General features: G+C 33.8%; 1 protein-coding gene across 7 annotated transcripts; it reads right to left on the bottom strand.

Moving 5' to 3' along the window:
* Nucleotides 1-9,575: 9,575 nt before the first annotated feature.
* On the bottom strand, nucleotides 9,576-19,395 carry LOC139843858 (probable choline kinase 2). Of its 7 annotated transcripts, none has more exons than XR_011757727.1 (9): nucleotides 19,267-19,395; nucleotides 18,215-18,643; nucleotides 17,317-17,438; nucleotides 16,969-17,161; nucleotides 16,536-16,603; nucleotides 12,639-12,756; nucleotides 12,496-12,543; nucleotides 10,467-10,579; nucleotides 9,576-10,054 (listed from the first exon to the last, which is right to left on the bottom strand). XR_011757727.1 is itself a non-coding variant. In XM_071834025.1 (8 exons), the coding sequence occupies exons 1-8, from the start codon at nucleotides 19,384-19,386 to the stop codon at nucleotides 9,959-9,961; spliced, it is 1,239 nt and encodes a 412-aa protein (XP_071690126.1). In that variant the 5' UTR covers nucleotides 19,387-19,395; the 3' UTR covers nucleotides 9,576-9,958. The 7 variants fall into 7 exon arrangements, 5 of the variants coding, with proteins under 5 accessions (XP_071690126.1, XP_071690127.1, XP_071690130.1 ...); XR_011757728.1 differs by having other exon boundaries at nucleotides 10,467-10,567; XM_071834025.1 differs by lacking the exon at nucleotides 16,536-16,603.
* Nucleotides 19,396-24,951: the final 5,556 nt, after the last annotated feature.

The raw sequence follows: 24,951 nt of genomic DNA, 5'->3' as shown, positions 1-24,951 counted from the left end.
GCTGCTGTTGTTGTTGTTGTTGTTGTTGTTGTTGTTGTTGTTGGGCCGTTTGTTGTAGTTGCGATTGATGTTGCGATTGTTGGGATAATTGTTGCGATTATTGTTGTAATTGTTGTTGTTGTTGTTGTATTGGTGATTCTTATCACCGTTTTCCTCCCACTTTCTTTTGACTTGCTTCACATTGGCCTCTTCAGCAGTCTGTTCTTTAATTCTTTCTTCAATCTGGTTCACTAGTTTATGAGCCATTCTACATGCCTGTTGTATGGAGGCGGACTCGTGTGAACTTATATCTTCTTGGATTCTTTCCGGTAATCCTTTCACAAACGCGTCGATCTTCTCTTCCTCATCTTCGAATGCTCCCGGACACAATAGGCACAATTCTGTGAATCGTCTTTCATACGTGGTAATATCAAATCCTTGGGTTCGTAACCCTCTAAGTTCTGTCTTGAGCTTATTGACCTCGGTTCTGGGACGGTACTTCTCGTTCATCAAGTGTTTGAATGCTGACCACGGTAGTGCGTACGCATCGTCTTGTCCCACTTGCTCTAGATAGGTATTCCACCATGTTAACGCAGAACCTGTGAAGGTATGCGTAGCGTACTTTACTTTGTCCTCTTCAGTACACTTACTTATGGCAAACACCGATTCGACCTTCTCGGTCCACCATTTCAATCCGATCGGTCCTTCGGTTCCATCAAATTCCAAAGGTTTGCAGGCAGTGAATTCTTTGTAGGTGCATCCTACACGATTTCCTGTACTGCTAGATCCAAGGTTATTGTTGGTATGTAGCGCAGCCTGTACTGTGGCTATGTTTGAAGCTAGAAAAGTACGGAATTCCTCTTCATTCATATTCACGGTGTGTCGAGTAGTCGGTGCCATTTCCTTCAAAATAGTCAAATGGAACAAGTTAATCATACAGAATATTAAGAGTAGTTGATAGTATTTCGTAGCATAATATGAACTCATTTATAAAAGCTTTTTCTTCATATTAGCGTTTTATAAGTTTAAATTCGGGTAGTACCTACCCGTTAAGTTCATACTTAGTAGCTAATATACAATTCAACTACTACAATTCTATATGAAAAACTGATTATAATAATATTTCGCTTTCAAACTTTTACACAATATTTTACAAACTTACAATACCGCTTATTTTACATATAGCATGAAATATAGCACACAATAAATTTGATACAAGATGGTTGTGAAGATAATTCTAGCTAGTACACAAGTCGTTCAGCAAGGGCAATAAAGACACGTAATTCATACGTCCAGAAACAAGTCATGCATTCTGGTTTTACTAGGACTACTTCCCATCCTTGGTCTTGTGGAACATAACCGTTATGGCCGTTGATAAGACAGCGTGTTGTAACGTCGTCAAAGGGACGAGGGTTACGTAATGTCCAACAGTCCCGTAACAATTTAAAAACCTCATTTCTTACCCCAATTACCGACTCCGTCACTTGTGGAAACGTTTTGTTTAATAGTTGTAGCCCGATGTTCTTGTTCTCACTTTGGTGAGAAGCGAACATTACTAATCCGTAAGCATAACATGCTTCTTTATGTTGCATGTTAGCCGCTTTTTCTAAATCACGAAGTCCAATATTCGGATATATTGAGTCAAAATAATTTCTTAACCCATTGCGTAAAATAGCATTTGGGTTCCCCGCAATATATGCGTCAAAGTAAACACATCGTAACTTATGGATTTCCCAATGTGATATCCCCCATCTTTCGAACGAAAGCCTTTTATAAACCAAGGTATTCTTGGAACGTTCTTCGAATGTCTTACAAACTGATCTCGCCTTAAATAGTTGTGCCGAAGAATTCTGACCGACTCTAGACAAGATTTCATCAATCATGTCTCCGAGTAGGTCTCTTAAAATATTGGGTTGTCTATCCATTTTGTGTTTTTATACTGTAAAATAGACAAGAGTTAGATTCATAAAAAAAATATACTTATTAATACAAGCAATTTTTACATATATCATAAAGCATAAGCACACTATATTACATATATTACACCACACGAATACAACTATCTTATTCCGACTCGCTTGTTTCTTCTTCTTCGGTTTTGGTTCGTTTTGCCAAGTTTCTAGGGATATATGATGTTCCCCTAATACGAGCCGGTATTTTCCACATTGGTTTAGAAAAACCTGGTGGTTTAGAGGTTCCCGGGTCATTGTTACAACTTAAGGACTTCGGGGGTTGACGATACATATAAAGTTCATCGGGGTTGGAATTAGATTTCTCCATTTTTATGCCCTTTCTCTTATTATTTTCTTTTGCCTTTTTAAATTCAGTTGGGGTAATTTCTATAACATCATCGGAATTCTCGTCGGAATCCGATTCATCGGAGAATTGGTAATCCTCCCAATATTTTGCTTCCTTGGCGGAAACACCATTGACCATAATTAACCTTGGTCGGTTGGTTGAGGATTTTCTTTTACTTAACCGTTTTATTATTTCCCCCACCGGTTCTATTTCTTCATCCGGTTCCGATTCTTCTTCCGGTTCCGATTCTTCTTCCGGTTCCGACTCTTCTTCCGGTTCCTCTTCGGGAACTTGTGAATCAGTCCACGAATCATTCCAATTTACATTTGACTCTTCATTATTATTAGGTGAGTCAATGGGACTTGTTCTAGAGGTAGACATCTATCACATAATATCAAACGCGTTAAGAGATTAATATATCACATAATATTCACATGTTAAAAATATATAGTTTCCAACAAAATTTGTTAAGCAATCATTTTTCAAGTAAACACGGTCGAAGTCCAGACTCACTAATGCATCCTAACAAACTCGATAAGACACACTAATGCAAAATTCTGGTTCTCTAAGACCAACGCTCGGATACCAACTGAAATGTCCCGTTCTTATTGATTAAAAACGTTCCATATTAATTGATTTCGTTGCGAGGTTTTGACCTCTATATGAGACATTTTTCAAAGACTGCATTTATTTTTAAAACAAACCATAACCTTTATTTCATCAATAAAGGTTTAAAAAGCTTTACGTAGATTATCAAATAATGATAATCTAAAATATCCTGTTTACACACGACCATTACATAATGGTTTACAATACAAATATGTTACAACAAAATAAGTTTCTTGAATGTAGTTTTTACACAATATCATACAAGCATGGACTCCAAATCTCGTCCTTATTTAAGTATGCGACAGCGGAAGCTCTTAATAATCACCTGAGAATAAACATGTTTAAAATGTCAACAAAAATGTTGGTGAGTTATAGGTTTAACCTATATATATCAAATCATAATAATAGACCACAAGATTTCATATTTCAATACACATCCCATACATAGAGATAAAAATCATTCATATGGTGAACACCTGGTAACCGACATTAACAAGATGCATATATATAAGAATATCCCCATCATTCCGGGACACCCTTCGGATATGATATAAATTTCGAAGTACTAAAGCATCCGGTACTTTGGATGGGGTTTGTTAGGCCCAATAGATCTATCTTTAGGATTCGCGTCAATTAGGGTGTCTGTTCCCTAATTCTTAGATTACCAGACTTAATAAAAAAGGGCATATTCGATTTCGATAATTCAACCATAGAATGTAGTTTCACGTACTTGTGTCTATTTTGTAAATCATTTATAAAACCTGCATGTATTCTCATCCCAAAAATATTAGATTTTAAAAGTGGGACTATAACTCACTTTCACAGATTTTTACTTCGTCGGGAAGTAAGACTTGGCCACTGGTTGATTCACGAACCTATAACAATATATACATATATATCAAAGTATGTTTAAAATATATTTACAACACTTTTAATATATTTTGATGTTTTAAGTTTATTAAGTCAGCTGTCCTCGTTAGTAACCTACAACTAGTTGTCCACAGTTAGATGTACAGAAATAAATCGATAAATATTATCTTGAATCAATCCACGACCCAGTGTATACGTATCTCAGTATTGATCACAACTCAAACTATATATATTTTGGAATCAACCTCAACCCTGTATAGCTAACTCCAACATTCACATATAGAGTGTCTATGGTTGTTCCGAAATATATATAGATGTGTCGACATGATAGGTCGAAACATTGTATACGTGTCTATGGTATCTCAAGATTACATAATATACAATACAAGTTGATTAAGTTATGGTTGGAATAGATTTGTTACCAATTTTCACGTAGCTAAAATGAGAAAAATTATCCAATCTTGTTTTACCCATAACTTCTTCATTTTAAATCCGTTTTGAGTGAATCAAATTGCTATGGTTTCATATTGAACTCTATTTTATGAATCTAAACAGAAAAAGTATAGGTTTATAGTCGGAAAAATAAGTTACAAGTCGTTTTTGTAAAGGTAGTCATTTCAGTCGAAAGAACGACGTCTAGATGACCATTTTAGAAAACATACTTCCACTTTGAGTTTAACCATAATTTTTGGATATAGTTTCATGTTCATAATAAAAATCATTTTCTCAGAATAACAACTTTTAAATCAAATTTTATCATAGTTTTTAATTAACTAACCCAAAACAGCCCGCGGTGTTACTACGACGGCGTAAATCCGGTTTTACGGTGTTTTTCGTGTTTCCAGGTTTTAAATCATTAAGTTAGCATATCATATAGATATAGAACATGTGTGTAGTTAATTTTAAAAGTCAAGTTAGAAGGATTAACTTTTGTTTGCGAACAAGTTTAGAATTAACTAAACTATGTTCTAGTGATTACGAGTTTAAACCTTCGAATAAGATAGTTTTATATATATGAATCGAATGATGTTATGAACATCATTACTACCTCAAGTTTAGTAGGTAAACCTACTGGAAGTGACAAGAAATGATCTAGCTTCAAAGGATCTTGGATGGCTTGAAAGTTCTTGAAGTAGGATCATGACACAAAACAAGTTCAAGTAAGATTTTTACTCGAATTAAGATAGTTTATAGTTATCGAAATTGAATCAAAGTTTGAATATGAATATTACCTTGAATAAGAAAGATAACCTACTGTATATAACAAAGGTTTCTTGATCTTAGACGATTACTTGGAATGGATTAGAAAGCTTGGAAGTAAATTAGTAAACTTGAAGGGATTTTTGAAGTGTTCTTGAAGTGTTCTTCCTATGATGATTATAGCTTGATTCTTGAAGTGATTTTTGATGAAGATGATGATTAACTACTGGAAAAATACGTTCATAATAGTGTGTGTGTGTTGAGAGAGAATTAGAAAGAGAATTGGAAGTGAAATGGAGTGAATGATGAGTGGTAATTGGTGAGTGGTGAGTGAGGTTAAAAGGAGTTCTAGTTAGTTGACTAGCTCATGGTAGAAGTTAAAATTGATTAGTCATACATGACATAATCAAGAGTGGAATCCCATGCTAGTTCCTATTGGTATATACCCATAGTAAGTACGTTTTGAAGCTGTGTATAATACGGGTAAGAATACGACTAGAATTCTTGATGAAAGAAAAGAATGGGAAAGTAACTGTAACCATTTTCGTTAAGTATGAGTGTTTTGATATATGTCTTGAAGTCTTCCAAAAGTATTTTAATACATCTAAATACACTACATGTATATACATTTTAACTGAGTCGTTAAGTCATCGTTAGTCGTTACATGTAAGTGTTGTTTTGAAACCTTTAAGTTAACGATCTCAATTAATGTTGTTAACCCATTGTTTATTATATCTAATGAGATGTTAAATTATTATATTATCATGATATTATGATATATTAATATATCTTAATATGATATATATACATTTAAATGTCGTTACAACGATAATCGTTACATATATGTCTCGTTTCGAAATCCTTAAGTTAGTAGTCTTGTTTATATGTATATAACTCATTGTTAATATACTTATGGAGATACTTACTTATCATAATCTCATGTTAACCATATGTATATCCATATATATATCGTCATGTCGTTTTTACAAGTTTTAACGTTCGTGAATCGCCGGTCAACTTGGGTGGTCAATTGTCTATATGAAACATATTTCAATTAATCAAGTCTTAACAAGTTTGATTGCTTAACATGTTGGAAACATTTAATCATGTAAATATCAATCTCAATTAATATATATAAACATGGAAAAGTTCGGGTCACTACATCAGTGTCTAGTGATTTCAGAAGTTCAAACAATGTAATAATCATTTGATTTCAAGTCCAAGTCTGTGTAAAAATGGGTTAGAGTGAGGTTTTGTAAAAAGTGTGTTTTAGTGTCAAATTTGCTCAAATTTGATATTGTTTGAGTGAAAAACTTGTGGGTTTAAGTCCCAAAACGTTTTGTATACAAGATGTGATCGGTTTTGAGGTCAAAAAATAGGTCCTAGAATGAAATTTGGTGATTTTGGCTCGAAACCCGTCATGAAACTGCTCCCGCACCTAATGAACTACACCTGCACGGATGCACCTTGCATCCGTACGGATGAGACTGAATCCGTACGGATGGAGTGCAACCGTAAGGATACAAACTCAGTGGATCTGTACGGATGAGATCCAAATTCGTACGGATGAGCAGTGGATCCGTACGGATAGGCCTGTATTCGTATGGATGTGCATCAGCAGTGTGTGTTTCAGTTTGTTATTGTTTAAGTGCTATTTTCTAGCACGTATGTTGCTCGTGTGTCTAATTTTGATTAGAACGTTGTACTAACTTGGTTTATATTGTTCTCAGGCGATAAGCACGAGAAAGAAGCTCAGAAGTTAGATACCTAAGTGATATTCGTGTAACCTGGACAATAAGGGTCGAATAATTACTTTCAAAAAGTGATACCACGATTTAGTGATTTATCCACTCATCGATTATTTTAACCTACACGAAACTATAAATCTCCAATAGTTTGATAAATATTGGTTTTGCTATTATATTTGATAGAATAGAATTATATAAAAAATAAATGAACAAGAGTAAAAACTAAGGGTAAAACGAAGAAGTTAATGATATTTATTAGTTATTTTTTACAAAAAGATAACTTTTGAGGATATATAGTAGTAAGATGGACAGCTATATTTTGAGGATACATATAATAGTAAGATGGTGAGGAAGTGAGTAAAATTCACCATCATGGAAATAAAGTGAATTTGAGTGTGATCACAAAAGTAATCGATGAGATATATGTTAATAAAGTGAATTTAAGTGGTTGAACACGAAATAAATGGATGAGATAGTTTATTCTTCATTCTCCTTAAACTCTTCAAATACAACAATGAGTCATTCGCTAATCATTGACAAGTTACCACGGATAATTCGGTTATGAAAGATTTAGATTTTTCTTGCTAACCCCTAATTACCACCTTTAATGGAAAAGAGAAGCAGATCATGTAGTGCTAAATGTTGTCGAGTGAATCTAACATGTAATTGTATTTCCCGAGTCCTAAAATGCATGATAAATGAAGTCTAATTCTGCAGAGGAAATAAAATAAAGTACTTCAAATACACAATATGGTTAATTTTCTCACTTAGGCTGTGTTTGGTAAAACTGAATGATTTAGCGTCGAATGATTCATGATCTGAATGGTTCAAAGTCTCTGAATAAGCTTGAATCTGAATGAAAATAAGTTGTTTGATAATCATATTGAATGAACGATATGAATTAGGTAAAATTACCTTCTTAACGTGTTACACGAATAAAAAATTCAATACACTTAATTAAGAGTTAGTTAAGGGAGTGTTTCAACTTTGAATGATTTAGTAATGAATGTTGAATCATTCACCATCATATGTCATTCAGAGATGAGAAACAAACGTATTAGATGTTGAATGATTCAACATCTAACATTGCACCATTCAATTAATAACACACCTTTAGACCTACCCCAAACCTAAAATGGGCCACTTCAAGGACATTCCTTGCTCCTGCTCAAAATATGATTGATTCGGCATGTTCTACATGAGCCCTCGGTAGTTTACCCGATATATTGATGATATCTTCTCTTTTCATACTCGAGAAACATAACTAGGTTTTAGACTTTAAGAATATATAGATGACAAACATAATATTGCCCAAACATAAGAGATTTGTTCCATTGCCCAATCAAAAGAGATTCGTTCCATGACGTAAAACTAAGGGAGTATTATGATGTTCACTTTCAATCAAATATAACAATCCAAACACAAACAAACAAACTATTTTAACTACGTAAAGTTCTAGGTTATAATGGGTCCTTAAATTTCAGTGTTAACTATATTTAGAATATTTTAATGATATTTTACCTTAAAAAAATTATAATTTAAAAAATTATATGTGATATGTGTAGTATAATTTGGTGGTGGCATATTAAATTTAAATAAAAAACCATAGATTTAAAAAATATATGAGGTCATACATTTAAATTTAGTGACGTTTTATACAATTTAAATAATATTTTATACTAAAAATTTTCAAAATAGCTGTATCTCATGACTCTACGATCCCTAGTTAGATGGATAATTGTTAGTAGTAGTTATTAAAAACATATTTCAAGTATTTGTAGGGGACCCATATGTCCTTTGAAACCAACAAGTGTTAACTGTGTGGCTCAATGGGAAGCGAGTTTACTTGGGCATCATTAGAGATAGGGTAATATGGGATGATAGGGTAATATGGGATGATACGTCACACTAACATAAACATGTACATAATTAGGTGTATGTATAGGGATGGGAATGACGGATATGAATCATGTGATGCCGTATTCATATTCATGTAGTTTTTGTTGTTCTATATCTATATCCATTTAATTTTAGTTCATCCATCCATGCAAATATCCAATGAATTGAGCGGGTTAATAGATATTTGATGGATATTATAAAAATATTATACGGATTAATTCTTTTCTAATATGCGATGAAAACAAACACGTAGTATAGCAAAATAAATGTAACATGATTATTAAAAAAAATTCACGAGAATTTGTAATCTTCATCGAAGATAGAACACAATTTGTTAAATTTACTATTAAATATAAATTACGGAAAACTAAATATGTAATTTGTATATTTAATTTGTTAGATATACATGTTTTATTGTACTATATCATAGTTTTTCATTATAAGGTTCAAAGTAAAATGTAAATTTAACGGTACATGCATTTGTAATTGTAAATATGCAAACGTATATCTCTCTATATATGTTTTTTATATGTGTTTTGGGTGTTGATGGATATATTAATAGATGAAACTTTTCATCCATGTCCATTTAGGTTTATCCATATTCGTATACATATACATTTAGGTTCATCCATATCCATCACGAAGCGGATGAATCGGGTGGATATCCACTGGATTGGGTGACTATTGTCATCCCTATATAATTATTGTAATGTATAACATCAAAAATCATCTTGAATTAACGGTGTATGGGTCAATCCTCCAAGATGATGCCATCTTACAAACCCAGAAATCACCGATATCTATTAACGGAAAAATAGGTTCAAACACAAAACACATCGATGATATTAGGTCATTAAAGTCTATACGTATAAGCATCAACCCTATACTAAAAGTGTAAATATAGGAAGCACAATGTATGTTAAAGAGAATAGTAAACATCACTTTGTATGTTCATGAATCTTCAAACTAAAAGAAGTCAACAATAAATATGGATTTCCTAGCTTTAAGTCAGATGTAAGTGTCTTGATTTATGATATCAACAAGTCACACAATTATCAAAACCAACAAAAGCACAAACCAATTCTATTAAATACAGTTGGGCATTAAGTTTGTGTCTACTACTTATCCTTGAGCTTCTGGCATAGTAGATAATGGACCTCTTCACGTTTAACCTACTTTAGCGCACGTAAAACTTTTGACTCTTGAAATTCCAAAATGGTTCGAGAGTTGATGTGTGAGAAATTCAATGATAAAGATATCATTTTCTCTTGAACACCATGAAAAGATTGAGGTAAAACTCAAGTCTCTTAGAGAACGCTTCTAGACATCCATTACATTGGCACGTAATATTCGTCCTATGAACCCAAAACTATAGGTTTTCGTAACCAGTACTGTTGAAACCTCTGTTTCGCATACTCCATGTAGTCAAAATCGATTTCATTAACATGTTCCTGAAATTAACATTTAGCTTTAGCAATTAATACCTCACACACGTGAATGCATCAATCGCATACAACTATTTGAGATTTCTAGTCTATCCAATTAAATGTTCTTTACTTCTGTTGATTGATAATAGTATTGGTTCACATGCATAAGGCTAGCATTAAACCTGATGACCTAAAATCCTCAGTGGCTTGGCACTTACTACTATTTTTAAGCCAACGAGCATTGAAAATTCTTAATAACTATCACTGGTATGCAAGCTGAACGTGAACTGATGCAATTTAGAGAGAAAAGCGTCATACTTTAGCAAAAAATAAGGACTATGGAGTGGATATCACACAGTTCGTAAATATTTTACAAGTTAGGACAAAAAAAATAACATTCATTCATATATAGATATATTTAAGGTAGTAAATATACCGATATTACTCCCCATAAGCCCCAAAAGAGATGACTTGCAAGAGTATACTTCTCAACTTCTTCAAGCACCGTGTCAAGTTCTACGTCGTTGGGTTGATTACCTGCACCAAAAACTGCAAAGTTACAATCAATGAAAAATTAGAATATATATTTGTTATTAGTTCAAACTTAATGTATCCTCCCCTCCTATTGTTGCAAAAACAAATTATTAACCTATATAGAGTTAGATTATATTGGTTACCGTTCCCTGCTTGATTTTACACTAGTACATGATAGACAAATTTAAATCTACTAGTCAAGAGGATATAAGTTACATGAATTCAACGGAAGGAAATAAAGCTTAACTAATTGCACTCTATGAAAGAACATTTGGTGCGTGAGATTCAAATTTCCAAATCTGGAATAAAAAGGATCCCCTCGCTAGATAATCTAGATAATCCGCTTCCAGATGTCGATTTTTATAATGGCTATTACACTTCATTTATTTATAATTAAAATATAATAATATAATAATTACATATATTGACACATTCCATGACCATACGACTTTTGAGTTATTAATTCTAAGCAGATTATGATAAGTGGACCATTTGTAATGGAGACCGAAGACTGAAGTGAGGATCTTGTGCTATCATTGAACGGTTGAACCGCCATACACCTGGTCTAGGATTATATGGATAAGTGATGTTTCTAGTGGTTGGGGCAGATAATCTCGGGTTCAAACCTCACTAGCTGCATATCTTTGGTGTGACCAAGGAAATGGTTGAAAACGTTCACGGGATAACCTGGATAGATTGCGTACATGAGAGTAAAAAATATTTCCCGGGTAGCTTGAATAAGGAAACCTTATCCATTTACCCTATTTCATTAATTAATCATCCCAAGATAGCCTGGTGGTTGGGATAATGATATCCTCACCAGAGAGGTCACAAGTTCAAACCTTACTAAAAGCATATACAGAGGTGGCCAGGGAAAGGGTAGGGGAACGGTCACGGAATAACCCGATTGAGCCGCAAACATCGAAATAAAAACACTCCACCTCCACGGATAGATATGCCCTTCTAATAGTAGTATTAGGGAAGTATTTTATTATTAAACTAGGAGAAACAAGTAATATGCCCTTCTAGTATTAGTATTAGCTTATTCTGGTATAAACAGGTGGAAGGATTCAAATTTTTGGTAGGTTGGCATACTATAATTCCATATAATAGAGTTGTATTGTTGAATATTGAACAATTTATTACAACAACAACAACAAAACCCAATACCACATGGAGTGGTGTATGGGGAGGTGAGATGTAGACAATTCTTCCCCTATCCGAGAATAAAAACAAGTCATTTCTCCACCCAGAGTGAAACACTCAAAAGTAGAGAAAGTCATCCCTCTCTCTATTCGACGGATAAAGAGATTGCTTCCGAGTGGACCTTCGGCCAATAAGTAGGATTTTTTTTTTTTTAAATAAAGTAATAATAAAAAAAAAGAGACGCCATGAAAATGGTAGAATCAAATTTCCATGGGTTTTAAATCCTGCCTGGAATTCAATTTAGGCTCTAAACGGCAATCAAGACGCCAATAAATCGACGTTTGCTGTTGACTCAATTTATTACATCGAGTATATATAGACAGTGAAAGCATAAACCCTACTGACCTTTCTATTACCAGGCCTAACCCTAACACAATATTTTGTCTAACAAATACAATGAATAGACTTTAATATCGACTGGAAACTTGGTTAACATATCTTGTTTTTTTCATTGTTTTTATTTGTTTTTCGGGTCAAGTCATATAAAAAAAAAAACCTTTTTTATCATTATATAGAACTAAACTAGTGGGTAAAAAAGGAAACGGTTTCTACAGGAGAAACCGTCCGCGTGGACCAATGAGGGGCTGAAATTTTTCATACAAATTAGGATATAGAGTAATTTGAACCTTTAATGTACTACAGACTACTTAAATTAAATTTAAATCAGAGTTTTATACAAGAATATAAACACACATAGACAGATATCAATGTTGTTTGGTATGTACCTGAAGAACTGAGATATACATGAAGAAACTTCCTACGCTCATCAGGACCTATTTCAAATGCAATTTATAAGGAAGTGAAGATTTTTCTATGTTCAACAAGAAACTAGATGATAGAACTAATAATAAGATCTTATCTAAACTACCTGGGTATTTGCTATAATCCAACACATGAGGTGTCTCTGTATGATAATCAGCAGCCATCTCACAAAAGTGATTTGCAATGTCGAACATGAAAGGATTGTAACAAGCATACTCGTAATCCTGTAAAAATTAACAGATCGCCAAATATCACTTTAACAGGGTTAGTTACAATATAGTTATAATATAAAACTCTTGTAATTCATATGTAATGAATGAGTTATTTATATGATAAAAGCAGATAACATGAGTGCTGCAAGTCGGGTTTGGCCAACCAGACCCGTTTTGACTACCTTTTAAAGATTACCCATTTTGACCCACTAATCAAATACAAGTACTCTTGTAACCCCATTCATTAATCATATTTTTTTATCAAACTTCTGAGGTTTATGCCCCACCAGCCAGTTTTCTGACACAAGTTGAAATTAAGCATTCGATAATATTCAAAAGATCCATAAAAAGAAACCCAAAATACATACGAGTACTTAAAATCCAAGTTCACTCACACTTCTAAAGTGTAAGTGAATATTTTGCAATCTTTCTAAAATCAAAACAAACTGCACAAAACAGCCACAACACAACTGAAAACCAAGATTCAAGTGACCTATTCATTGAAAAAGAATGTCCAATATCGAATGCTCGATAATGAAGCTAAAATATATTTAAATAAGTAAGCATATATTTACAATCTAAATGACATGATGCAATCCATAATGTCCATTCATATGGATGTGGCATGACAAAAGACACTGTCATTGGCATTAATAATCCACAGCCTTTATACTATTATGGGGTCATATAGTTTTTACATAATTTATACGGTGAGTCACTCGTTTTTTTTTATGTCTCAAATTTCTGATAATTGATGTTCTTCATATTTCCAGTCTGGATATTAAAATGGCAACGAAAAGGAGAAATGTTCCGTGTAATCCCAGTTATGGTAATGATATACAATTTACGTATTTTATAATTTCTTAATTATTTATTTGATATCAGATTTGTTCACAATATAGTAATAGCATGTTATCTGTGCTTTTAGCATTTACTTTTGTCTAATGGTTAGAGAAATCGTCCAATAGATTTGAAATAGGTTGTTATGAGTACAAATTAATTAATTACTGGACCACTTTTGTCTACAGATATTACTTATTAACATCAAAATATCAAAGTTGTTTCAATGACAACATAGGATTGTAAGAGTTCGTGTATCAATGCATATAGAATTTACTTACTTTATTAACCAGTAGGTTTGAAATAGTAAATGCATTGATACATGAACTCATACAATCCCATGTTATCGTTGACCACAACTTTTGATATTTTAATGCTAATAAGTCAAATCTGTAGACAAAGGTCTAGTAATTAATTGATTTTGACTCATAACAACCCATTTTAAACCTATTGGTTGATTTCTCTAACCCATTGAACGAAGGTAAATGCTAAGAGTACTATTTTAACATGCTATTACTATAGTGTAAACAAATAATATATCAAATCAAAACAAATAAACAAATTAAAAAAATAAGCAAATCATATATCATTACCATAACCGGACTTAGGGATTACTCATACATTTCTTTTCACCATTGGCATTTCAATCTCCACACCCGAAATATGAGAAACATAAAGTATCAAAATTATGGAACATCAAAAAACAAAGTCGATGGATGAAGAAGTAACTAACCGTATAAAAGTTGGATGGGGTCATGTGCGATAAGAAGGTTCCTATTAATCTGAAGGGGAAATTCTTCAAGGAGTTATACGGATCAGAGTGTTGGCCAACGATAAAGGCTCAAGAGAGAAGGATGGAGGTAGCGGAAATGAGGATGCATAGGTGGGCGTGTGGTAAAACATGCTAGATATGATACCAATTTAAGTTTTTAGGGAGAATCTAGAAGTTAAGAGCATCATCAACAAAATACGACAAGAACGACTTCAATGGTTTGGGCATGTAATGAGGCATCCACTTAGTTCACCAATTAGGAGAGTAGACACCCTCACGACTGACGGCGTAAGAAGAAGGGGTAGACCGAAACGTAGATGGAAGGATAGACCGAAGCTCGACATGATTAGCTTTTATTTACCGTGGAAATGACTTGTGATAGAGGTCTATAATAGTATAATTAGAATAGATGAGTAAGATTTTCTATGTAGATAGTTTCATTTCATTTGATTGTATTGATATATTTTTTTTTTATGAATTAAATTTACTATATTATGTATATATGTGAATTTATGTATTTTTATATACTTATTACAAGGTTGGAAAAGACGCGAGACGGGTTCAAGACGGTTGGGACTTTGGATCGTCGCAATGGTCAAGACGGGGCCAAGACGGATGTTGACCAACGTTACTTTTTATATATATTTCAAACATCAACATTTCAAACATAAATATGTAAAATTAATAGCAAATATCTATGTTTAATTTGAAATATTGTTTATGTTTAAAATATACTCCCTCCGTCCCATATTATTGTCCTGTTTGACTTTTTCTAGTCTTTTGTTAACAACTTTAACTATAATTTTCTTTTGTTGTGTTATATAACACTTGATGAAAGTTATATCAATGAAAACACGTTTAAAAACTCAATCCATTCTCATAAATTTCATCATATATTATATAACACAAATTAAAATATTTGAAGTCAAAGTTCAAGAACAAAGACTATAAAAAGTAAATCAGGACAATAATTATGGGACGTAGGGAGTATATTAAAAGTCAATGTTGGTCAAAATTCGTCTCGACCCCGTTTCAACCCCGTCTAGATCGTTTTTTAAGGTTTTTGACCGTTGTTTAATCATTGAGCTTTTTTTTTACCCTTTTTAGATCCGTTGTGACGGTACACAAGTAAATCCGTTGCGATGTCCGTTGCGACGGCCGTCTTGACCGTTTTTTACAACACTGACTTATTATATGCTCTATATTTCTATAGGTATATTTCTCTTTTCTCCCTATATGTACATTTATATATGTATATGTTACATATATTTTTATTGTTGTGCACTATATATTTCCTCGGGTTCGTATATCATCTTCAGGTATGTATCGTTTCTAATTTCACAAATTTTGTACGTGTGTTTTTATTCTATCTTTATCTTTCACTAACCAGAGGTCCAATGCTGGATACAGGATCTTCGTAATAGGCTGGACAAACATCCAACCAAGAGACGGCCTCCTAAAAGAGAAAAGTGGGCTAACCCAAGAGAGAGACTAGCCCTGAGTGCTCTTAAGGTTAGTTAATGGCTTTCAGTGGCTGAGGGGCATTAGCCACTCTGCTCGTACCTCGCTAACAACCGTTTGGAGGCAGTCTTTCTGCCCACAAGTAGAGGGAGCGATGAATTTTTCTTGGTGGAGAAACGCTTTTTCCAAACCTGCGGGTAGAGAAATGACTTTCCTCTTGCTCTATGGTAGTCTACATCTTACCTCTCCCATACCTCACATTAGTTATTGGTGTCGTGATTACAGAAGATTATATAAAGAGACTAATTAGATTTATATGTTGTATATGAATTTATATCAGTACATGGTATGTATCTATATATACTTCATTCGTTATGTCTCTATATTGTTTACTCTTTAATTTTTCTAGCTTCGATCGTCAGACTGTGTTTATGTATATAATTGTTTATCTACTGTTTTAATAAAAAAAATAGAGTTAGAAATAAGATACCAAAGAATAGTTAAACATTCTATAGAAGAAAACGATAAGGCAAGCTTTGACGGGACTCTAGGATGACTTGAACACAAATACAAACAATTACAATACAACTTTTGGCATAACTTATTTGCTCAGAAAATTTGAACTGATTATGATAAGATATAGTTTCAATTACTTGTTTGCAGACAGAAACCCAACAAAGGGAATAACTGAAGGCAATAAGAACTGAGCTTAGATTACCTTACAAAAATATCCATTTGTTTTTGTAAAAATTGTCTTGGTTTTGTCTGAACTTGATTATGCTTGACCTGGGACAGTTTTTATACATCCGCTTCAATATTTTTATTAAATATAATTAGAGAGAGATTATATTTTCAAATAAATATCTATTTTATCTTATACGCACATACAGAAGAATTTAGGAGGTTTTATGCATTAAAAACATATCACTCGACTTTCAACTCAATTGACCAGTCTCCAGTTGACCAATAATAAGTTTCAACTGTTTGACCATTTTTTTGCAAATACATTGATAACCAGCAATGGTTTGACCCATAAGAAATAAACTACAACCCATGCTGACCCACTCGTAATAAATATTTGGATTGAAATTGCCACCTTTACTAGAATGTAATGTAGGTTCAAGTAGTTACAAAGATAAGTAGATACTCACAATTATGGTTATGGATCTCGTGTCTTCATCAATCATTATGTTTCCATATTGCAAATCATTGTGGCAAAATGCTATACGTTGATCTGCTACAAGATAGTTGTGTAAAGTTTCAATCTCCTCCTCCATTGCATCCAAACGAAGGGTCTTTACTTCTTCTGAAGAGCACATACTTTTTGCTGCACCAAGAAAATGACTGCCAAAAAAATAAAATAGAAAAAAGATCACTAAATTGCAAGTTATAGACAATAGTTCAATCAGATGCATAACAAATTAACAAGCCATACAAGCTTAATCCATATTAGGTGTATATGTTTAGACCTTGACTTATAAAGATTAAAAGAGGTATACCGTAATCTACTCCAGACCATGGCCTCCTTTGGACCAGGCATATCAAGGTCATGAAACTCCTTTAGCTTAGATGCTATGAGTGCAGACGTATCATGATCCCGCAAATCACAGGCCGAAAGTGTCTGATTCCACAATAAAACAAAAACAAAAATTAGTTTAAAGGGTAAACACTTCTTTAAGTCGCATGCTTAGCAAGGTTGTAAAAGTCACGAGTCGAGGACGAGTCGGCGGGAACCTTTGAAGAACGAGTCTATACGAGTCGGGCGTTGACCAAAGTTGACTTGACTTTAACTAATATATAACTCAAACATACATGTATTATTACACATAAATTTATCAAACTTAAAACATATATATTTCGAACATAGATATATGTTACAAAATCTAACTTTAAAGTACATAGATTTTTTCAACTAACTTTGACTTTCACCGACTTTGACCCGACTTTTTAGCATTGACCGACTTTAAGGCGTTTTTTGTGAGTCGGGACCACCTACTCCCCAAACCCGTCAGCTGACTTTTACAACAGTGATCCTTAGTGTTTGTCATCTAAAACTATCGACAAATTTCTGTCCTCTTGTTAAAACATTTTTAGGCAAGTATTTTAAATTAGAGTTCATACTTAATACCAAGAGCTGCGATATCAAACTCTTAGCAACAATTCAGTTTTTAAATATAAATAGACATGGGTCATATCCCAAAGTTCAAACAGATTTTTTTATTTTTTATTTTTGTGTAAAAGAACTGCCTACTACACTACACACCAAAATACAAAAATCAGGCAGATTTGTTATCATCTTCTAATATGTCTGAATATTATAACTTCACTTAAAAAAGAAATGTAAAAATAATTAAATCCAAACTTAACATTCACGAGAATAAACAATAAAGCACATACCCGGGCACGAATGAACTCTTCAATTCGGCCATTAGAGAACCGCCCTAACAAACGAGGTCCTTGCCCTTGTTTGGACATGAACTCAAATGTTCGGATCTCCGTTTCACGATCAAAGAACAAATCCACACCCTCACCATAAATCCTAACTAAAACCTTTCGAGAGCGTTCTCTATTAGTTGGCCACTTGATTTGATACACTTCATTGGTCATAGCACCCTTGAGTCGTACTACTTGTAAAGCATCTATATCAACTATATCATCCCAACGAGAGGCCAATGACTTTAACACCGTCATAGCCTCGGCTGGTAACCGACTTCCAATAGCATCTACTTTTTCTGCAGATTCCATGACCAAATCTCCCTTGCTAGATGTGATGGCTCGTTTATGATAAACAGCACGTGATGAATTTTCTAACCTTTGTGATGAAATCTGAGAATAAAATAAGACCCACTTCAGTTTTAATGTGGATATATACATTTTCATTTTGCCTAAATATACAAGTCAGGATTATGCTGTAGCTAATGTGCAGTTTGATCAGCATCCTACATGTGTGTGTTATAATCTACAGGTATTGAATTACGAATTGAACTTTTGCATAACCAAATAATGTGGATAAAGAAAATGCAGAATGTTATAATGCAAATTAATAATTAATCCTCCGATCTTATAGAATACTTAAAACTAGTATCAGCCGTTTATGATATTTTGTAGCTATATCGAGATATAATAATAGATAAAAAAAAAAAAAAAAAAAAAAAAACGTTTTTCTTCGTTCAGTATATCAAAATCTGAATCTAAATATGTGATACTTAATTGATGAAACTGTTTCTATAAGATAAGAATACCTAATACATATATTGGCATTCGATCCACACGCAATAATGATAAGAATGAATATATATATTGTGAATTGTGATGACACGATTAACAATCTCCATTTGAATACAAATAGATGATTGATATAAAAGCTACACAACGCGATCACCAGCGTTTTTTGTCTCTTTAATTTCTCGGAATACTATATTGATGAGGAGTTAACAAGGGTAACTTACAAATGAACAAGTGATTAGGTCAGCAGAAGCATGAATTCGATGAAACCGATAAGGATTGAGATTTAGGGCTCGAGAGGGAAAAAGAGAAGGGGAAATAATAATAGTAGCAGTTGTATTCATATGCAATTCTCTATTTGCTTTGTTTTGTCAAATTTCTCAAACTTTCCATTTTAATGCCTAGATACCTAGAATATTAATATTAATATTAATATTAATATTAATATTAATATTAATATTATCATTATCTATTTATAATATTTATATTTATATTTATATATATATTTATTTATATTTATTTATATTTATATTCATTATATACACTTAGAGGGTGCTTGAGAATGCGATTTGAAAGTCATTTTTTGATTATTACATTTTGAGGTTGTAAATAATTAGTTAACAGTGTTTGGTAAAACAAATTTGAAAATCAATTATTTCGATATGGAGACATCCAAACGTGAATTTGAAGAAGTATGGTTATAGTTACTGTAGGGAAAACGTGGTTTGAGTGTGCTCATGAATTACGGAGGTGCCCTCACATTTACATCTTTACACATATGCGAATGATCAGTGCTACTTTGTTTTTTAGATTTCCTTTAATTTTGTACGTTCATCTTTTCTTCTAGCTTACACCATCTGCTGGTTTGTAATCACCGTGTGTCTCTTTTTCCGGCCACCGGCATCTCGTCGGTGGTCCGATGGAACTTTTCATCGTTTTTTTCTCCTTTCCTCCTCCACCACCTTCTCAGATCCGGTTACTCTCACGGTTTATCGAACTTTTCCGGCGTTCTTTCTTCCGGGGATGGTGGTCACAGGCGAGGAAAGCTTTGGCTTTCCGTGCTCCGGTGTGCTCGGTAGTTTGTTTGTTTCGTTCTGTTCTGTTAACTGTGCATGGTATGTTTTTCGTTTTTCAGGCGGGAGCTCCTATTTTCCGGAAAGTATCTTGATGCAGGCGGTGAGTCTCGTTTTTGAGGCTCTGTAGAGAGATCTTGTCGGTAAGTGGTTGTTTTTGGCTTTTTTTCACTTGTTCTCCGTCTACTTTTCGATTAGTGGGTGGTGTTTGGTTATTTTCTACGGTTAACCGGATTTCTAGGTTTTTTCCTTTTGCAAAAACTGCGACCTTTTAGCCTTTTCTTGACCTCATCGGAGGTTGGTGGTGGTCCGGGACACTATGGCCGGAGTATTGGAGACTCCGGTGTCTTAGCCGCTATTTGTCCCTCTGGTCGGTTTATGATTTCGGCTGACTTTTTCCGGAGTTGTTGCTCCGGCTTCTTTTTCCTTTTTTCCGCCTCTCCCCCTTCCCTTGGTTCCGTGTGGTGGTCAGTGGTGGCAACAGGTTTGGCCGGAGTCATGACAGGCCGACCAATTTGTTGGTTCTGTACGCGGTTCTCCTTTTCCTGTGTCGTCCTCTTAGCCTCTTTACCGCTCGTTCCATCTTCCTCGTCGTTGGTCTCGGTTCGGACCGGTTCTTGCGTTGTTGCCGCCTCAGCGACTTGTTGTTGAGCGCCAATAAATTGGTTTGTCGGGGTTTTCTCTCGGTTGTTCATCCTTCTTCCGTAGGTTGGATTTCAACGGGCTAGAGTTTCAAGTGGAACGGTTGTGGTTTACTTGGGTTTGCTGGCTGACGGGGGGTTTTCTCGGTTCTCTGATTGCGGTCTCGAGGCGGGTGTTCTTGGGTTTCCCGGCGGGCAGTTTTGTGGTAGGTTTTCGGTGCAGGGATGGGGTTTTTTACTGGAGGTGTGTGGAGCGTGGCTCGCGTTGCTGGCTACGACTTGGGTTTGGAAGCTTTGTCGGATTTAGGTTTTCTAGCAGTTTATTAAGTTTCAAGTTTTATTGGTTGTATCGGATTGATATTTGTATCCGATCTTGTTTGTTCTCAATTGTATAGGCCACTGTTTGTTAGTGTATTAGGTGGCCTTTCACCCAATTGCGGTTCTTGTTGAACGCGCTGTGTAATTTGTAGATTCTTTTGGGAATTCTGTACCAGTTGTAACACTGTTAGATCTCCGGATCTTTTTCTTTCATATATACTATAATATATTTTTGCCAAAAAAAAAAATCACAAAGAGTGAATATCTTTTACTATCTATATTTATTACAGAGTATTATCATGATTGCATCCTTCTCGATGGATAGTGTATATCTATCTATCTATAGTATTATATAAATCTTTAAAATAATGATATCATAAATAATGATTATTCAAGCTTAAAAAAATTAAAAATAAATAGAAAAAATCTAAACTCCCATGATGATGTCATTAAAATAATTAATTGCATTAGTAAAAATATTAACATATTAATTGTATAATAAATGAAGCAAATTAAATAATTGTGATGAAAATTGGAAGACGGTGGTGAGAGATTAAATGTAGTTCATTAATTCTGACCAAATTAAGTATATCAATATGTTTGTAAAAACAACGACTGTTTCTTAGTCGGAATCCTTGGTTCTACGGTTCATTGAACTAAATAACTTTAGTATTTACATTCACTTAACACCTAAAATATATTATTAAATTGTTTCGTTTAAAAAAACCCGTAGTTTCACGGATCATTTCACTACTATATTATTATTATATTATCCTCACCATAATTCATAATTTATTATAATTATATAAATATAATGATATTATATTTGTAGATATATTCAATTAGAGAATTGGATGAACAGTAAGCACAATCCAATTAGGCCCGATTAAGGCCCAATTTCGGCCCACTTTTGCATTTAATTATAAAACCGCTTTTATTTATAGATAAACACAAACTCTTTCATAAATTTAACAAACACAGAAATAGTTCATTGGTTAGAGGGCATACTTGGCAATGAGAAGGTCATGGTTCGATTCCCACCAACTTTCTTTCCTATTTTTTTACTTTTTTTTTTTTTTTACCATTAGCCCTTTCTTTTAAAATAACTCTTTGAGATTTTTTTCAATCTTTCCACTCTTGAAACACAAACACATTTTAATTTTTCTATTTAAACTCACTTTTTATTGTTTTATTCTTTTCTCAATTTTTTTACAATATTTCTTTTATTATATTTTTTTATTCTTCCTTTAAAACCTTTTTAAATTCTTCTCGCATTTTCTCAATTTTTTTACAATCTTTTTATCAAATTTTTGACCCACTATTTCATTTCATTATATGATACGTATAAAAGTGTTCGCTCAACCATTTTTTAAAATTTTCTTCCCTTTACAAATATTTTTCTTAAAGATATTATAATTTGGATTGTGCTATTTTGAAATTCGATATGAGAATATAAGCAACGTTAACGGACTACTAATAAGATATCAATGTATAACATGCTTGGTAGAACCATGTATCCTTACTTTGTACTATATCGATAACGTAGTATAAACAATGAACAATGAATATAGAAATATGTACAAATGAAATTTTATGTCAATAATAAATATATCGTGTAACACGTCAAAAAAAAAAAAACTCATAATTGGTCAACCGCGCTTCAGCCGCAGCGAAGCGCAGCTAAACACAACACTTGTATATATTCAATAGGAAAATCAATGAAGTGATGAACAGTAAATTCGCAATTGATTTGAAAATCCGTTTTTGTTTAGTAGATATATACATATTCCTCATAATTATATCTAAAGTATATTTGGTTGAGTGATGTGCGTGCCGACATAGGATGCAACAAGTCTTAGGTTCAATTATTGGTTACTCTCTTCCCTCTCTCATTTTTTTTTTTATTTTTTTTATTTTTACTTTATACTTTTCTACCATTAGCACCCTTCTTTTTCTTTAATATTTTAAAATATCACCCTCCATTTTTTTTCCAGTTAAATCCTCACACTCTCCTACCTCATTTAATTTTTTAGTTTGAACCCTCTCACTTCTTTATTTTTTATTTCTTTTCTTAACTTCTTTTACAATATTTGTTTTACGGGGTACTACTTTTTCTTCATTCTTCATTCAAAACTTTTTTTAATTCATCTCACGTTTTCTCAATTCTTTTACAATTTTTAATGAAACTTTTGACCCACTATTTCTTTATAAGATTGAAACAACCCAACCCGTATTAAAACCAGCCCATAAATTTTTTTCCTTTTAATACGCGTTAAATAATACTTTAGGTCCCATTACACTAATTCCAAAACATATTTGTTACCAAAGTAAGTTCAATGAACTTAAAACATACATCAATAATTTAAACTCCCTAATACAATGGTTCATTAATTAAATCGTAATCCGGTTGTAATCATTATGTCCCGACTAGTTACGTTTACACAAAACCGAACATGGTGATTTGGGACTACGCTACCCAAATCCTAATCGAGTCCAAAAGCAAGATCTTCTAAAGCAACCTAGCCAAGATCTCTAATCCCCAAGCTTACCCGAGCCGCCAAGCATGCGAACCTATAAAAATATCAACAACGAGAGGGTAAGCTAACGCTTAGTGAGTGATAATATACTACATACATATATATGTATAAAATAGACACGCCACACAAAAGTCAAATACCGCATACCGAAGCATTCAAGTATAAGGCAACTACACTAAGCATACCGTACGATCTCTAAGCACAAGCTAAAGATATCAACAAAGTATAAGTTAGTTCACCAACGACAAGGTGAACAACGCCAATGAGCTACACCCGGAGGGTTAGCTACATCACAACAATACAACAATATATGTATACAATATTTAACATGCTAAACAATATCCAACAACATAATATGGTTAACCATAACGCTATGGTGCTACCGGCATGTGGTTTACACCATACGCATTTGAGTCTCACTCTTTTATAGTGCTACCGGCACGTGGTTCACACTTCGACGCTACCGGCACGTGGTTCACGCTCATTTTATAGTGCTACCGGCACGTGGTTCACACTCGATGCTACCGGCACGTGGTTCACATCATTATATTTATAGTGCAACCGGCACGTGGTTCACACTCGATGCTACCGGCACGTGGTTCACATCTTATCGCATACATGTTATGGCACTACCGGCTCGATGGTTCATGCCATAACACCCACAAATAGATACGCCATATACACGTATGTATAAATACTCCACTCACAATATTAACCCTTCGCCATTGGGGTTATATAATCCACATCACACGCCCATGTGATAACGTACACACAAAGTGTGCACCTCGCCAAAGGTGGTCAACCAAAACGCACAACCGTGCCAATTGGACCTATACACAAGTCCATCAATCCACCTATATGTGAAGTGAGCTCTATGACCGAGAACCACTTCACCCGACCCGCACCCATCCTACACATACATATGCACATAGGATATTAACACTCACCTTGTCGCCTTGATGAATGCTTCCAAGTAATCCGCAACTCGTCAATGGAAAATACCTATTCCGTTAACACAAATACAACAACACAATTAGGGTGGATTTACAAATCGACCCAAATTGTCAACTTGTGAAAATTCGACCCAAATTGCAATTCCAAGCTCAAAGCATGCCAAAACTAACCAACAATCACTAACACAAGTGAAAATGGTCCTAATATGCCAATTAAACCCAAGCATAAGCGTTAAATACCACTCTTGCCCAATATGACACATTAACCCTAATTTTGACCCATTTCAAAATTAGTTAACCAAAATACACCCAAAGTGGTTCCAACACTTCTATAATCACTAACACTAGTGATTACACACTACTTTTAAGCCTTAAACATGGTTAAAT

The sequence above is a fragment of the Rutidosis leptorrhynchoides genome, chromosome 4 (assembly GCF_046630445.1).
Source record: "Rutidosis leptorrhynchoides isolate AG116_Rl617_1_P2 chromosome 4, CSIRO_AGI_Rlap_v1, whole genome shotgun sequence".
NCBI lineage: Eukaryota > Viridiplantae > Streptophyta > Magnoliopsida > Asterales > Asteraceae > Rutidosis > Rutidosis leptorrhynchoides.
This window is presented reverse-complemented; position numbering and strand designations above follow the sequence as displayed.

Coding starts and splice junctions, on each gene's coding strand:
- LOC139843858 (XM_071834025.1), bottom strand. CDS start 19,386: ATGAATACAACTGCTACTATTATTATTTCCCCTTCTCTTTTTCCCTCT. Junction 12,544..12,638: donor GGATTATAGCAAATACCCAG/GTAGTTTAGATA, acceptor CATTTGAAATAG/GTCCTGATGAGCGTAGGAAG. Junction 10,055..10,466: donor GCTTATGGGGAGTAATATCG/GTATATTTACTA, acceptor TGTTAATTTCAG/GAACATGTTAATGAAATCGA.